The following is a 16765-nucleotide window of genomic DNA, read 5'->3' on the forward strand; positions in this document are numbered from 1 at the left end:
ACCTAAGATTTTATTCTTTAAAACATTTTGACCAAGTAATCATAATTTATTTTTTGTTGAAAAATCCATATCAAACACACCAAATCGATTTTTACAATTTAGTTTGACTTTGTTAGAATAATAACGTAAATAATTTTCTTATAAATTTCCTTTAGTTTACTTCACAATAAAGACTACTATAGTTACCTTTTTTCTCCAAACAAGATCTAGATCTAACACAAAAGGCTAATTTCGTCATTTCCTTAATATCTTCCCCTAAATTTCACTCTTTATTCATTTCGTTTCAGTCCCTAATTTTTTCCTACTCCTAAAATCCCCTCAATTCTCTTTTCCGGCCCGTTATCCTCGCCGGCATTGCCGTCCTCCTCCGTGAACCACCACTGACCCGCCGCACACGACGGCGTTTCCATTTTTCAAAATGACGAAATTATCCCTCCCCCTCCTCCTTCTCCTCCTCTGTCTTGTCTCGTTCACCACCGGCGAGATAAAAAAGCTGAAAATCTCCTCCGATCCACGTGCAATGATTCTCTTCGAGCGGTTCGGGTTTACACATACGGGTCAAGCTGCCATTAGCGTTTCATCCGTCTCTGTTATCTCTACCTTAGCTACGCCGGACCCTTCACGGCTTGGGTTTTTTCTCTTATCGGAAGAAGCGCTTATTCAAGTTCTTCTTGAACTTCAACAAAACCCTACATTTTGTGTTCTAGATTCCAAATTCATCAATTCGTTGTTTAATTTCCGTGATCTTTCTCCACCCCCAAATTCTTCGTTTAACCGATCTTACCCTGTTACTTCTCCTAATGAATACTCTCTCTTCTTTGCGAATTGTGCTCCTGAATCGAAAGTTTCCATGGATGTTCGTACGGAACTGTATAATCTAGATAATCAAGTGAAGGATTATCTTTCTGCTGGTCTTACTCAGCTTCCCACGTTGTATTTTCTGTTTTCCTTTGTGTATATTGGGTTTTTGGGGTTGTGGTTGTCGGTATGTATTCGTAATAAGAAATCTGTTCATCGGATTCATATGCTTATGGCTGCTTTAGTTGTAATGAAGGCGTTGAATTTGATTTTCGCGGCGGAGGATAAGCATTATGTTAAGGTTACTGGTACTGCTCATGGTTGGGATGTGTTGTTTTACATTTTTCAGTCGATTCGTGTTGTTTTGCTTTTTACTGTGATTGTTTTGATTGGTACTGGGTGGTCGTTTTTGAAGCCGTTTTTGCAAGAGAGGGAGAAGAAAGTGTTGATGATTGTGATCCCGCTTCAGGTTTTGGCTAATGTGGCATCGGTTGTGATTGGTGAAACGGGTCCGTTTATTAGGGATTGGGTGACTTGGAATCAGGTGTTTTTGATTGTTGATATTATTTGTTGTTGTGCTATTATCTTCCCTATTGTTTGGTCGATTAGGTCATTGAGGGAGACATCGAAGACTGATGGAAAGGCTGCAAGGAATTTGTCAAAATTGACTTTGTTTAGGCAGTTTTATATTGTGGTGATTGGATACTTGTACTTCACAAGGATTGTTGTGTTCGCATTGAGGACAATAGCTGCATATAAGTACCAATGGGTGGCAAATGCTGCCGAGGAGATAGCTAGTTTAGCGTTCTACATTGTGATGTTTTACATGTTTAGGCCAGAGGAGAAGAATGAGTACTTTGTTCTTGACGAGGAGGAAGAAGAGGCTGCAGAAATGGCTCTTCGAGATGAGGAGTTTGAGCTGTGAAGTTGAGTTCTGGTGGGAGGTGTCCTGTCATTTATGCGGTTTGCAGCCTAACACTGTGAGTTCACTGAAGTGATAGTTAGGTTTGCTGGGATGAATTATCATTTACTGTTCCTTTACTTTTTCATTTTTATTAAACAATATTTTGGTCTGTAGTAATAGTACTGTAATCATGGAACAGCGGTTTGCATTTTTGGATATTGATAAGTTCTTTCATTGGAAGTGTTATCTAAACCTCATTTTCATTGATATAGTGCTTTATCATGATTTTCCATTGTTGGTCTTTACTCCCTCTGGATGTTCGTGTGCTTGAATATGAAATTGTAAAGCTTGTTGTTTTCCATTGAGAAATTAGTCTAGCTGTGGTTATGTTGGTTCAATTGGATGGTAATGGCCTTGCTGTCTGTCCTGTTGTGGCCATTTTGTTCCATGTTCTGTTGTTTGCTTCATGGTATGCCATCACTCTAGACTGACTTTCTGAGGTGTGATATTCGGTCTGTAGTAATAGCACTGTAGCTATGAGCAATATGGTATCTGTGTCCTATTTCTTTACTCTGAATTTCTGAGATGTGATATGTTAATCTTTCTTAGTAATAGAACGTGTTTTATCTTATAAAGCATTTTACATAAACAATGAGGAGTAACAAACGGTGGATAGGCCAAAGAACTTACTATCAAAGAATCCGTGGAAGAGAATAATAGATTAGGGATAGTATAGTGGTGGGAATTCTTTAAGTTTTTTTATTTATTGTCTAGACCATTCAGATATAAGGCTTAAGGAACCATGATGCAATAGAGTACATTTCTTGATGTGCTGCTATTCATCAGGATAATTCTGCCTTTGTGTGAGGAAGTGTTCAGCTGACTTTTACGTTTTTTCTCTTTGATCTTCTACTCTAGAAAGCTGGCTAAATCAAACAATATTGACTTGGAAACAAGAGTGGTAATATAGTTAGGTGTTTTCTGCATGTTGTGTTAGATGAATTTGTGGGGGGTCATCGCTCATTTGTCGTCAGCATATGTGAGTGTTGTAATACCTCCTTTTTGCTATCTTATCTGTTTTCCTTATCAAAATACAAATGTCATTAGATATCTAGTGATAGTTTATTAGATGGAACAGGTTCAAAAAACAGAAAGCACCATTACAACCTTGTTTATGCTGATGCAACTTTTCAAAGTTTTTTGCTCAATTGATCCCGATGCTCATTCATACATTGATACATAGACCATCGTGGTAGATGAGATTGCATGGAACTTCTGGCCTGACTTGCACTTTTCTGATTGCTTCCTTTACTTTTTCTTGCTGATATGGTTTCTTTAGATGGCGATAGTGCATATGCTGCTGAAAATGGCAGCATCGTACTTGTTTTCACTTCCTGATAGCTAATGAATTTTGTTTTTCCCCATCCTTCTCTCTTTGCTCTTTGCTTATTTTGCGACACTTTCTTAGTTATTTTATGAATGGACATAAACACTCTTTTTCTTTTGAAATTCAGTTATTACTGTTCTCCTAGTGAGTCTTCTGGTGAGCGCCAGTCATCGAACATAACCTGTTTGTTGCCTAGGGCACTTATTCTAGCACTAATAACTTAAACAGAAATGATAACTTCTGAGTTCTGACCATAGAGGGCTTTTTTATTGTTTAAATATATTTTTACTTTGATGGATTAGGGATTTTGATCATCTGGACTTCAATATTAGGCATGTCTAACTCTTTGTTTTGGAGTTGCAAGATAATCTTGATATATAGGTAAAAACTTGGAAGCATATCAAATACTCCCTCTGTCCCTAATTACTTGTTCATTTTGAATTGACACACCTATTAAGAAAACAATTATTGACATAGTGACTTTATCATTTTACCCCTATTAATTATGAAGTGGATGAATTAAAAACTTAAGATTTTCAAAAAGTTCTACCGTTTTCAAAGTAATTAATTGGGGTATAATAGGTAAAAAAAATTTTGTCCTTTCTTGATTTGTTAAAATGGACAAGTAATTAGGGACAATTAAAAAGGATAAAATGGATAAGTAATTAGGGGCAGAGGGAGTAGTAAACAAGGTTGAAACTTCCAAGAAAAAAAACACAATCCTTAGAGTGAACTGACTATATTCCAAACCGACAGAGGTGAACAAGTATAGTATACTAGGGCGCTTGAGAGAACCATGTCGAAGGAACTCGACAAAATGACCCCGTAACTTGATGAGAAAGGGTACGATCATTATCAGCTCATACTTCTTGATGCCTACACATTGAAAGTGAAATTTGGGAACAAGAAAGCCCCACCTAATGGAAAATGGGATATTTGATCCTCTTTAAAATGTCTATTATTTGCTCTTAACTAGTTGTTGCTTTTGGTTAAGAGTATAAAAAGGCCAAAACTTTTTATTCTCACGCCATGCAAATTTGGATTAGTTAGAGCCTCAAAGCAACTAACAATAATCGAGTTGGAAAAAAAAAACCAAGCATGAATATCACTAGCTTAAATACTTAATCTAACACAAGCATGTAATTGACCCAACTAGAGAAGAATCCACACTAGTATTTTACTTTACCTATGTCGACTTGACACCTCTCTTATTTAAATGCATTCGTTAGAAGTTTATGTTACTAAATTAATTTTATTAATTATGGTTTGAAAATCTAAATTTGACTATTAATATTTATATAGTTATTTAATAGTAAAAGTAAGATTGAAAGCAACTACATTAATATATATTTTTTAATTTGCTAAATTAAGTATAAAATAATAATCTTTTTTTCTTTTTAAATATATAAAAACCAAGTAAAATGAAATGGATGTAGTACATAATCTCTCTAATTATAAGAAGACGTGCTATTTATTGTTTACCAACAATGAGTAGCACGATACTCCTTCCGTCCACGTTTAATTGTAATGTTGCGCTTTTCAAAAGTCAATTCAATTAATTTTCAAAGTTAAATTAGATTACATTAATTCGATATTTTAAACAAAAAATTTAGATATTCAAAAACTATATTGAAAGTACTATAAATTGTAATTTTTTGTATATCAATATGATGAAAAAATATATAGTACTATATTAGTCAAAATTCTTGTTGTTTGACTCTAAAAAAGGAAACCATGACAATTAAAGTGGACGGAGGGAGTAATTAATTTTCTTTTCTCTTCTTTCTTCTGGACAATTCATTGAAGTTTTCCACATTTGATTATGAATATCAATAAATTCCACAAATATTTTATTTCATTATTTATATTAAAATAATGAAATTAGCTATTTCATATATATATCTATATATCCCAACAACCAAACAATCCTTTAAATAATAACCCACTCTCCACTCATATGCTCAATATTTATTTTTCTAAAACTGTTTTTAAAGTCAACATAATTCTTTTAAAGTAAATTAATTTGCATGATTAAAGCACTTTCACCGCTAATAATGTGAACTTATTACTATAAAGTACACCACACATGGAGCATTATCCCACTAATATCGATGTCCACATTTTCCATGCCTCACACTATTTTCACATTCTATATAATATAGTTCGTTTCTCTCAATTTATATGATATATTTTTATTAGTTTAAAATAAATGATATTTTTTAGGGAAAAAATATTAATACCTCCCTAGACTATGACCCAAATTCCAGAAACACACATTAACTAAACTAAGGTCCTATTACCCTCTGAACTCATTTTATTTGTAATTTTGTACACTTTTTTGGCTTACGTGACATCCAAATATCTCCCACACACCTCAACTGCGTGAAGCCATGGGGTGTGCCATATTAGCCAAAAGGTGTACAATATTATATATAAAAGGAGTTCAGGGGGTAATAAGACCTTAGTTTAGTTAAAGTGTGTCTCTGAGATTTCGGTCATAGTCTAGGGGTACTTATGCCTTCTCCCATATTTTTTATATTGAGTTAATTATTAAAAAGCATACATTTAAATTATTATATATTTGCTAGTTTCATACTCTAATTATTCATTGTTCAATTTATCAATATAAACTATCACCTTTTTGTAGAGTCATATTTTAATTATGATTTTCTTCATTATTTGAGAATAAATATTTGATTAATTCAGTATTAAATTGTGTTTTAATTAAAAAAAGTGATAACTCAAATTGTTAAAGAGAATAATGGATAATCAAAATAAAATAATAGTTTAAATACTCCTTTTTGACCGTTAATCCTTTTATACTTAATAATTTGACTTTAAAAAAATTATTTTATTTTTAGTGTGATGATTTATTGATAAATAATATTTTTATATATATTTAGATTTGGATTATTTCACAAATCTCCTTAAGACGGAAGAGGGAGTATATAATCACCTCTTTGTTCTGACAATTGTCTTTCATTTCCCATTACACACAACAACAAAAGAAAAGGTGAAAACAAAAATTTCACTGAAATGGCGGAGTTTCTGAAGATGAATTCTCCGGCGATATACGGCGGCAGAAGACGGCAGCTCTGGCAGTCTCCTAGGGTGGTAGACTCCGTCTCCTGCCGCCAGCTGTACTTGAGAAGCGCTTATACGTTCTCGAGAAAAGAAACTGTTCCTCAAAAAACTAAGAAGTGTCTCGGAAAAGTCAGAGAAAGAGTGGCGAACGGCAAGGGGAAAATCGGTTGGAGACGGCGGCGCGTGAGGAGTTTCACGGCGGTGAGGAGAGTGAAGAAAATTTGTTGTGCGGCGTTGTGCGGTGTTTTCCGAAAGCTGTTAGCGTGTACTGCTACTGTTGATGTTGTCGATCATGAAAGTTAAAAAAAAAAGTCAGTGTTAGTTACAGTATTTTTAATATTTTTTTTTTTCTCTTTTTGTCTTTTTTACCTTTAATTTTTTTTTTTTATAGTTTGTATTCGAAAAAAAAAGTGTTTTATTTCTTTTTCTTTGGCCAAATATTAAAGCATGAGCATGAATTAGTTTAAATTTTTACTTGAATTGTCGTGGACGATTGAGATTTACCTATCCTTATTCAAAGTTCTTTAAGTTTGAATTCTTAGAATGACTTTTCTTTTTGTTCGAAATGTCGCCAGTAGAAATAGGCTTTGCAATGCATAAATTAGGATATCAATGCAAGCATCGAATATCAGATGAGAAATAAAAGAAAGGTGCAACATTTGTTATTACTTTGTTCTATTTAATTTTTTTTTTTTTGAGATTCTAGATTCGAATTGTGAATATATAAAAATCATGATAAGAAGTGTGTTCCCTTTATATTATTAGGATATACACGGCGTAAATGCAATTAACTGAGGCTTCAATTTTTGTATCAGACACTGAATGAAATAGCTATCATATGTATGGTTATACGTTTAGAGTATAGTTTATTGTTTTTCAATTTTATGATTACATAGGATCCTTAGACAAAATAACTCATAATTGAAAATATGCAATTGCTCTACTGTAGAAAAGAAAAATAATAATAAAAGGTAGAGATGTAACCGTAATTAAATGAGCAAATGATAATGCAAGATTAAATTGAAGATTCCAATTAACGGCTATTGGCCATGAAAATAAGGTTGTTTATTACTGTAATTAATGTGACATTAAAAGCCTTCAAAGTGGTTAACCTCAAATCATTAACATCACTCAACTATATCCCCAAAAATACCCTTTAAAATATGAGTACTTATTATTTGGCTCATCAACTCGTATCTTAACACTACAAAATAATAAGACATAACACAAAAGCACCATTTAATTTGACCTTAATTTGTATTTATTTTCTCTAACTTTGGGGTAAACAAATATACATTTAAATTTGAATGATTTTAAAAAATAGATAATTTTATCCCATGTGACAATTTTGTTTCCTACTTGTATTATGCCACATAAGATATATATATATGTCTACTTGTTCAATTTTATAAAAATTTAAGTATTTATTTGTGCACACCCAAAATTACTTAAGCATCAGACTACACAAAAGAATTTACAGATCGATAATCTAGTTTACATTCATTTTTTCTATCAAAGAAAATTGGAAAAAACTTCATAAGATTATAACTTATTGGGGATTTTTGAAATTTCCAAGAATAACACTTTTGAGGTTCTTAGTATATACTACCTCCGTCCACTTTTATTTGTCATGTTACGCTTTTCAAAAGTCAATTTGACTAATTTTCAAAGTTAAATTAGATTATATTAATTCAATATTTTAAACATAAAACTTAGATATTCAAAAACTATACTAAAAGTACTATAAATTGCAATTTCTTGCATATCAATATGATGAAAAAATACACCGCAAAATGTTAGTCAAAGTTCTTATAGTTTGACTCTAAAAAAGAAAACCATGATAATTTAAAGCGGACGGAAGGAGTATATATTTTTTTGAGGAAAATAGTGATAAGTGAATATATTATTCTAAAAAAGAAACCTTTTGTAGTCAATTCTCAAAATTTTGATGGCCATTTAAAGAATCAACATTGTTCCTAATGTAAACATGGTGCTCTAATACAAACATTATTGATTATTTTTACGGCTCAAACCAGTGACCTCAATTTTATCAGGCTCCGAGGCAAAACCCAATAAAATAAAAGTGTAATTGGAGTAATACATATATAAAATTGGTGTCAAATAAAAAATGCTTACGGTTGAATAGCGCGCGAACTGCTCATCAGCATTTTCCTAACAAGCAAAATGCCGAGCCTTGTTCCGCCATGAAAGGTTTCCGTAATTATTACGGAAACCTTTCATGTAATCTCCTTCATCATCTGTCCCATACACAATCAAAAATAAACTTTTACATGTCAACGATGCATCGAATTCCAATCGTGTTAATTTTCTGTACCTCACTTTTTCTCAGATTGCTCCCAGGTATATTTCATTTTGGTTTTTATAAAAAAAAATTGTTCTTTTTTTCGATTAGTTGATTATATGAATATCGTATATAAAGATACTCATTCTTGCGAATTGATTTCTTTGATAGTCACTCAACTAATATGCCTTTCTAAGATAATAAAATATTACTCGGTTGCATTGCCCAATCCATGTTTCCTGGGTTTAAAAGAGATAAACAAACAATTGATCTTTTTTTTTTGTGCAGGATTAGTTAGAGCTGCAATTGTTACACTTGATTCGATTGAAATATATAAGAAACATGAAATCTTCGGATCAAAACCAACAGTATTTTTTCGGTGTAAGGGGGAAAACTGGACAATTCTGCCAGATGTGAAGAAAAAACATGTTTTGTATAGCTTCAAGGGCGAAGAGTCTTGGCAGGTTTATAATGATGAAATCTCTCTCAATTCTTCTATTTACTTTCCGTGGAATTTTCTCCATGTGACCTATAGGTTATGGGTTTGAGTCGTGAAATCAGTACCATCTTGACGAAGACAATGTAACTATCTGGTTGAGAAAAAATCAAAACTTGTGCAATTGTATGTATGGAAAAGATCGCGAATTTCTGTATGTTGCATATAAAACATGAATGTTTATGGCATACGATAAATCTCCTTCCAGGATTTGACATTGATTAAATTTGATGTTTTAGCCTTTGACAGAGCTGACAGATAAAAAATGCAAACGATGCGGGATCTATGAGAAGGACACAATAAAGCCTGATGATACGTTTGATGAGTGGGAGTTATGTCCTTCTGATTTCACTAGTCCTCATGGGAAGTATATTCATTACATAAAGAAAGAGTTCAAAGCCACATTTTTGTGTCCAGAGTGTATCCACCATCGCGATGGTAAGTTTTCTTATTCCTTAATGATATCTAATCTTCTCTTACTTTATATTCGAAGAGTTGCACTTTTTTCGTTATACCCAGGCATATCATAATAAGTTTTCAGATAAACTGCACATCAGAAATTGTGTAGGTTCACTAGTAGTTCCCTGAGAGGCAGGGCGGAGCTGATTGTTAATTTAGAACTCAGTAACTTACCCAAAATCTATAAACTTTAAATCCTGACTCCGCCTTTGTAAGAGAGGAAACAAGCATAATGTTATCCCTCCCGCCCCCTCTTGTGGGGAGAATGGTGTAAAAAATAATACTGAATAAGCTTTTGATTTGCATACAAATCGATTTGTTAGACATAGTAAGTACTAATTTTGCATTTTGTTGCATTGTTATTGTAGCTTCACATCACTCATCTGGCTCACAAAAAGGCGGAAAGAGATCAATGCACTGGGCTTTCATGCTTCTCATCGGTGCTTCAGTGTTGATTGTTTTAGTTCTTGGAGCAGGTATTACCTACAAATGTTGGAAGCAAAAAAAGAGGCAGAACGAGCAAGCTCGTTTCTTGAAGCTGTTTGAAGAGGACGATGACATAGATGACGAACTAGGCATTGGGCCACTTAGTCATGTTATTTAGGAAACTAGAACTATCATTTTTCGCGTCTCAACATACGCGTACATGCTTGACGTAGTTGTATAGTAGAACTTAAATGGGGATTTTTTTTGTATTGAATCATATTATTGCAAGAGAATGTAGCCAATGTAGGTAGAGCCATGAGCTTGGAAGTTAGAATGCAACAATTGGAGATTTATGAGACTGAACAACCTCTTTGAATAGAAGTTTTTTTTAAAAAATATTCAGGGTAAATTGCACTCAACGTACTGTAAGATGAATCGATTGATAGATGCATCCTGTATTTTACATTCACATTTGTACGATGTGTTCACTAGAAGATTTATCATAAGATATATATTTCTATTGGTTTCCGGTTGTTCAAGAAGTTGTATACGAACTATGTTTATCAAATTGATGAGGTTCCCTGCAATCAAATTAGACACTTCAAGTAGGTCTTGTTCATTTTAAACACCTATAGTAGGTCTTGATTGTGACATTTTGATTTTTTTTTTTATATATATTTTCAGATTTAACTTAGGTGTGTTGGACAAACACTTTTTACGTGGAGAAATAAACAAATCTACATGTGACACATGGATTTATTATATTTTTTAAAAAAACTTTGTTTTCTTTGTTTTTTCTCCATATCTCTAACTTAGGCCCCCACCCCTTTCTTCATTCTTCTTCTAAAACCCCACCAAGAACACGAGAAAAGTACAATTCTTATTTTCTCTTCTCACAAGTCACTATAGTTGCAAAGGAAGACAAATATATATAAGAATTAATCTTCATTGTAATTGCTGAGGAGATTAATTATAAATTTGAAAATTAATTATCTCTGTAATTTTAAATAATTATTTATTTCATTTCTAGTGGATATACAAAAAATTAGGTTGAGGTTGAAACGATATGAAAAGTAAAATTTTAGGGAAATACTTCTATTTCGAAACTGTAATCAATTTTTTGTTTTGATGTTCGATAGATCTTCTCATTTGAGAGGAAACGATTAGTGATAAGCGATTATTATCTGACAGGAAACTATGGATGAAAAATTAAATATGAGATCAAAAAATAAAAAAATTAATTCTCAAGAAAGAAGAAGAAATCAAGTAATATACTAACCTAACAAAAATTTTGTGTGATGAAAAGTGGCAGAGAGAGCCTGAGGAGGAAGAACGAGAAAAAGAAAATTCAGAAGAGTGGTGGAAGGAGAGAGAAAAGTGAGGAAGAAGACGGCAAATAAGAATTTCTCAAAGAAACTTCTCAAAAGCGCTTAAAATTCGTGTCGCACACGTATAATGCTCAGTCAGCGAGAAATGTCAAAATGGCACAATAGAAACCTACTATCGGTGTTCAAAATGAACAAGATCTATTTGAGGTGTTTAAGTGAAAGTTAGTGCCAACTTTAAGGGGCTACCAATAGGTTTAGCCTAATAAATAATAAATAAAGTGACATGAACTATGGTAAGGCTATAGGAGTTTTTCTCCGGATCCTTATAGATGGTTTTGTAAAGGTTTTCAAAAAAATAGTGTCTGAAAGCCGTATCATCCAAAAATCCATGGGCTAACACACACAAAAAATTGACAAAACCACCTAATTTCATTTGAGTGGCTCCTAAATGCTAAAAAAGTGGTGTGGATCATCGTGAAACTATAGAATTGTTCCCAAGGTCATTGTGGATGGTTCTATAAAAATTTTGGAAAAAATTGGCGTGGTTTTGAAAAAAAATGTTGAGAAAATTACATAATTCATGTTGAGTTGCCCTTAAATGCTAAAAAAATGGCGTGGTTCATGGTGAAGCTATAAGAGTTTTTCCCTAGGTCTTTACGGATGGTTCCGTAAAGGTTTTGGAAAAAAAGTGCCAGGAAGCTATATCGCTAAGAAATTCCTGGGTTAACACACAATAAAAACTAGAAAAATTGTATAATTCTTGTTGAGTGACCCCTAAAATGCGAAAATATGTAGCGTGGATCATGGTGAAGCTATAAGAATTGTTCCCTATGTCTTTGTGGATGATTCTATAAAGGTTTTGGAAAAAAATGTCTGGAAGCTATATCGCCAAAAAATCCGTGGATTAACACCCTTGGAAAACTGAGAAAATCACCTAATTCCTATTGAGTGACATCTAAGTGCTAAAAGAATTATCGGGATCATGGTGTGGGTATAGGAATTGTTCCCATAGTTCTTAGTATGGTTCTGTAAAGGTATTGGAAAAAAGTGTCTAAAGCCATTTCACCAAAAAATCTTTAGTTTAATTAATACACACAAAAAATTGAGAAAATCACCTAATTCCTATTGAGTGACCCCTAAATGCTAAAAAAAGTGGTGTGGTTAATGAGGAGGCTATAAGAATTGTTCCCAAAGTTTTAACAAAAAAGTGTCAGAAAGTCATATCACCAAAAAATCAATGGGCTAACACATACGAAAACTTGAGATAATCGTCTGGTTCCTGTTGAATGGCTCCTAATAAATGCTAAAAAATGATGTGGATCACGGTGAGGATTAAGACTGGGCACCGGACCCGGTACCGTTCCGATCCGGGTAGTATTTGGGACGGAATGGGATACAGTGAACCGGTACTTGAACGGAACAGTATCATGATTTGATACCGGTATACCGGTACCGGTTCATCCCGGTTCCGTTCCAGTCCAGTCTGGTCACGGTAAATTATTTTTAATTAATTAAAAATAGGCCTGTAGCAGCAGATACGCGTGGCATTGTTTTTTTTTTTTTTAATTTGTGTCATTGTTTTATACTTTTATTAGCATTTCTTTTTTGTTTATTTAATTTGTTAAACTACAAGTTATAAATATAACTTATAACATATAAATTAATAACTTATAAACTTCAAAAGATTCAAATCTTGAAAACTTAAGCGCAATAACTTAAAAAAAACTTTATTAAACTTAACTTACGAACTTATATAAGTAAAATTTTTTAAAAAATATCTTTAAAATAAACTTAAGTAAAATTACATTATAAATTTCAAAACTATTAAACTTAGAAAAATAAAAAAGCATTCATATTTTCGTAATTCAAAATAATTAAAGAATAGATTTTTTTTTTTTTGAAATAGCTATGTAACATCTCGCAATTTGAAATAACTAGGAAGAAGCTAATAATTGGAAATAGTCATTTTTGGAAAGAATGAAAATCTGAAAATTTTGTTAAGTTAGAATAAGTTGAGTTTTGGTCAGCTTCAAACGTGAGTTATGCCCTTTGAAAGTTGGGCTGTTCGAATAAGGAAAGTCTAAACCGGATTTTAGAAGGGTAGTTTGGTCTTTTCCTTACCCAACTTAATTAATTCATTTTTAGGAGTTTAATTGGGGGTAAAGTAAGATTTTAGTCAGTTTAGAAAAAGTGAATTTCACGCTAGGGCTTGGAGAAAGGAGAAAAGAGGAGAAAGGAGAAGAGAAAGCAAGATTCGTCAAGATCGTCGAGTTTAGCTTGTGGATTTCGTCAAGAGGTGATCCCTACGAGGTATGTGAAATCACACAGCATTGGGTTAGTTCACCCACACGCCAATCATGATTCAATTCAGTGAAATATGTTTGATTTGAAAGTAAATCCTTTGAGTTCTTGACGAAATTCGTTTGAATTCTTGTGGGTTGTTTTGTTGAAGTTTCTTGTGCTTTGATTCATGTTTTCGGGTGTAATTTCGGTTTGAATCTAGTATATATTGAGGGTATAAATGATTATAAGTGTTTGGGGAAAGAACCATTGAAGTTTAGAGGGTTTAGAGATGAAAAACGAGTAAGAAAAGTCGGAGTTCACCTGGGCAGGGGCTTAGGGCATCGCGCCTCTCAGAGCCCCATGAGAGGCTTTCTGAACTTTGACCTCTGGGGCGCCGCGCCAGCCAGAGCTCCCCAAGTCAGTCTCTGAACTTTGAGGGCTGGCGCCTCGTTCCTCTCAAAGCGCCAGGGACGCCAGTTCTCCCCATTCGTTCCCCACCTTTTAGTACTTATTCCTTAGCAATGTACCTATCTTTTCTAGTTGATTCCAACACTCTAAGGTACATCTAAAACATCATGAAATTATCCATAAAACATGAAATCATGAACCTTGAATCCATAATCCAATTCAAGGAAAGTTAAGATCAAAGTCAAGAGAAGTAAGAGTCAAGTCAAGAGAAGTTTATAAAGTTTTCAAAAGTCTTTCACAAACGTTTAACTTTGTTTAAAGACTTAAGTTTTCAAGTTAAGCAAAGAGTAAAGAGTTGAGTTCATTTCTTCAAAAGAAGTATATCGGGACTATGTATTCCCAAAGAGTAAAATGTTTTCAACATTTAAACAAGAAAGGAAACCTTGATTTCCAAAGAGCCTTTGGGCTAGTTTTCAGAAAAGAGTAATCGCTTTCTAAATGAAGCAAGAGAGGAAACTATGATTTCCAAGATAGCCTTTGAGCTAAGTTTTTGAGCAATTATCTCAAATCACAGAAATAAGTATGTTTTTAAACATAAGAGCTAATATCACATTTTTTGGGAGTAGTATTGAGCACCGATATGGGGGAGAGTTCAGACAACTCACAGCCCCCATAAACCATGTAGCCATCATGGGTAGAAAAGGGTCATACTTTTTAGATGATTCCTTTAGTGTTTTTTAGCATAGACTAGAGGATCCACTTAGTAGTTCAACTTCTATACCCTCGACAAGGTATAGGACTGCCCTGACAGCGTGAGGCAAAATGCTGTATCATCACAATAGCTCTTACGTGATGGTTGTCGGTTAGAGAAACTCCCACAGAAGTAATTATATTCTTAAATACACAGTTTATTTGTATTTTTACATACATCTCAGAGTTATATGTATCTTTGCATACACACAGAGTTGACATCATGTTTTAAACAACTTTTCTTTATATTGCACTTGTTTTAAACTGCTTTATATTGAAATGAGTTTAGTTATGTTAAGTTGAGTTAAGCCAGGTAAGTTCTTCAGATTCCTTTTAAGCCTATGTTGTGTTTAGCATTCCAACTCGCATACTCGTACATTCAATGTACTGATGCCAGTTGGCCTGCATCTTATTATGATGTAGACACAGGTAACTAGGATCGACATCCAGCGCATCGTTGATCCAGTGAACACTCCAGAGTCAGTTGGTGAGACTCCTTGCATTTCAGAGGACTCATTTTTATTGCTTTCAGTTATTTTATTAGTTCATTAGGTTGTCGTGGGGTTTGTCCCGACATTCATCTTAGTTGTTTTAGAGGCGTCATAGACAGTCAGATGTTAGTTCTTTAGTCTTTTCATTGTCATTATCTTGTGTTAAGACTTGAGTTTGCCTTAATGGCCAAGTTGAATGTTCCATTATAACATTCCAGTTTATTACATAGACTTAGTCTTTGTTGAATTAAGTCTTCTGCTGAGTAAGTAAGCCAGGCCAAAGGGTTCGCTTAGGGTCCAGCAATGGTTCTCGAGTGCCAGTCCCGCCTAGGTTGTAGGCTCGGGGAGTGACAAGCTATATGTGTCGTCCCATTTATCCCATCCCGTTCCATTCCGATCCTTCTCGGTTCTATACCGATATATAGTGGGATGGGACGGAACCGAGCCTCCATTCTGATAATTCTGTTCCGGTTCATCCCGGTATCGGTCAACGACCCGGTCAAACCATCCCGTTCCAATCCGATGCCCAATTTTAGTGAGGATATAAGAATTGTTCCCCAAATCCTTGTGGATGGTTGTGTATAGATTTTGGAAAAAACGTGCCCAGAAGCCATATAGCCAAAAAAATTCATGGGCTTACAAACACGAAAAATTGAGAAAACTGTCTAATTTCTATTTATTAGCCACTAAATGCAAGAAAAAAAGGTGTGGATCCCTAGCTAGGTTATAGGAATTGTTCCCCATGTCCTAGTGGATGGTTCTGTAAAGTTTTTGGAACAAAAGTATCCTGAAGCCCTATCACCAAAAAATCAATGCGCTAACACACTGAAAATTGAGAAAATCGCTTAATTACTGTTGAGTAGACCCTAAATACAAAAAAAAGTGTTGTGGATCATTATGAGGCTATAGGAATTGTTCCCCCGGTCCTAGCGTATAGTTCTATAAAGGTTTTGCAAAAATAGTGTCTGAAAGACATGTCACCAAGAAATCCATGAGATAACAGACACAAAAAACTGTAAAAAAAAATAGCCCAATTTTTGTTGAGTGCCCCCTCTAAAGAAAGTGACATGGATCATGGTAAGGCTACAAGAATTAATCTCAGGTCCTTACAGATGGTTCTGTAAAGGTTTTTGAAAAAAAAGAGTTTGTAAGACATATCACTAAAATATTCATGGACTAACACACGAAAAACTGAGAAAACTGCATAATTCATGTTTAGTGGCCCCTAAATGCTAAACAAATTAGTGTAGATCCTCCTGAGGATATATGAGTTATTCTCAGGTCCTTATAGATGGTTCTATAATGATTTTGAAAAAATAGTGTCAGTAAGCCATATCACCAAAAAATCTATGGGCTAACACATTTAAAAATTTTAAGATTAAGTTAATGATTGTCCAAGTGAAGAAAGTTGCAAATTTTACCAAATATAGACTAACATTAACTTAATTATTGCGGTTTATAAATAGGGCTAAACAAGTATAGGTGGTGGACATATCCAAGGCCGCTTTTATGTTACATTCCTTCTTGGGCCTAAATCACGTCATGTATAAATGTAGGCTGGCGATGTAGGCTGTGTTGAAGGCCTCTTATTATGGAAGGCCCATTAGGTCAAGGTTTGGTGCCTATAAGTAAAGGGCTAGCTAGGTCGC

At 33.9% G+C, this 16765-nt stretch overlaps 3 protein-coding genes across 3 annotated transcripts; all 3 read left to right on the top strand.

Annotated features, from left to right (window-relative positions):
• Positions 1-186: 186 nt before the first annotated feature.
• On the top strand, positions 187-1987 carry LOC102602425 (protein GPR107-like). The gene has a single exon (XM_006338988.1). It carries the CDS (start codon positions 419-421, stop codon positions 1721-1723), a length of 1305 nt encoding a protein of 434 aa, XP_006339050.1. The 5' UTR covers positions 187-418; the 3' UTR covers positions 1724-1987.
• Positions 1988-6044: 4057 nt separating this feature from the next.
• Positions 6045-6534, top strand: LOC102602765 (uncharacterized). The gene has a single exon (XM_006338989.2). The coding sequence runs from the start codon at positions 6126-6128 to the stop codon at positions 6474-6476; it is 351 nt and encodes a 116-aa protein (XP_006339051.1). The 5' UTR covers positions 6045-6125; the 3' UTR covers positions 6477-6534.
• A 1939-nt stretch (positions 6535-8473) lies between these two features.
• On the top strand, positions 8474-10034 carry LOC102602315 (uncharacterized). Its single transcript, XM_006339228.2, has 4 exons — positions 8474-8534; positions 8764-8939; positions 9211-9409; positions 9799-10034. Exons 1-4 carry the CDS (start codon positions 8474-8476, stop codon positions 10032-10034), a joined length of 672 nt encoding a protein of 223 aa, XP_006339290.1.
• The last annotated feature ends 6731 nt before the right edge of the window (positions 10035-16765 follow it).

This window comes from Solanum tuberosum, unplaced genomic scaffold (genome assembly GCF_000226075.1).
Source record: "Solanum tuberosum cultivar DM 1-3 516 R44 unplaced genomic scaffold, SolTub_3.0 scf00008, whole genome shotgun sequence".
NCBI lineage: Eukaryota > Viridiplantae > Streptophyta > Magnoliopsida > Solanales > Solanaceae > Solanum > Solanum tuberosum.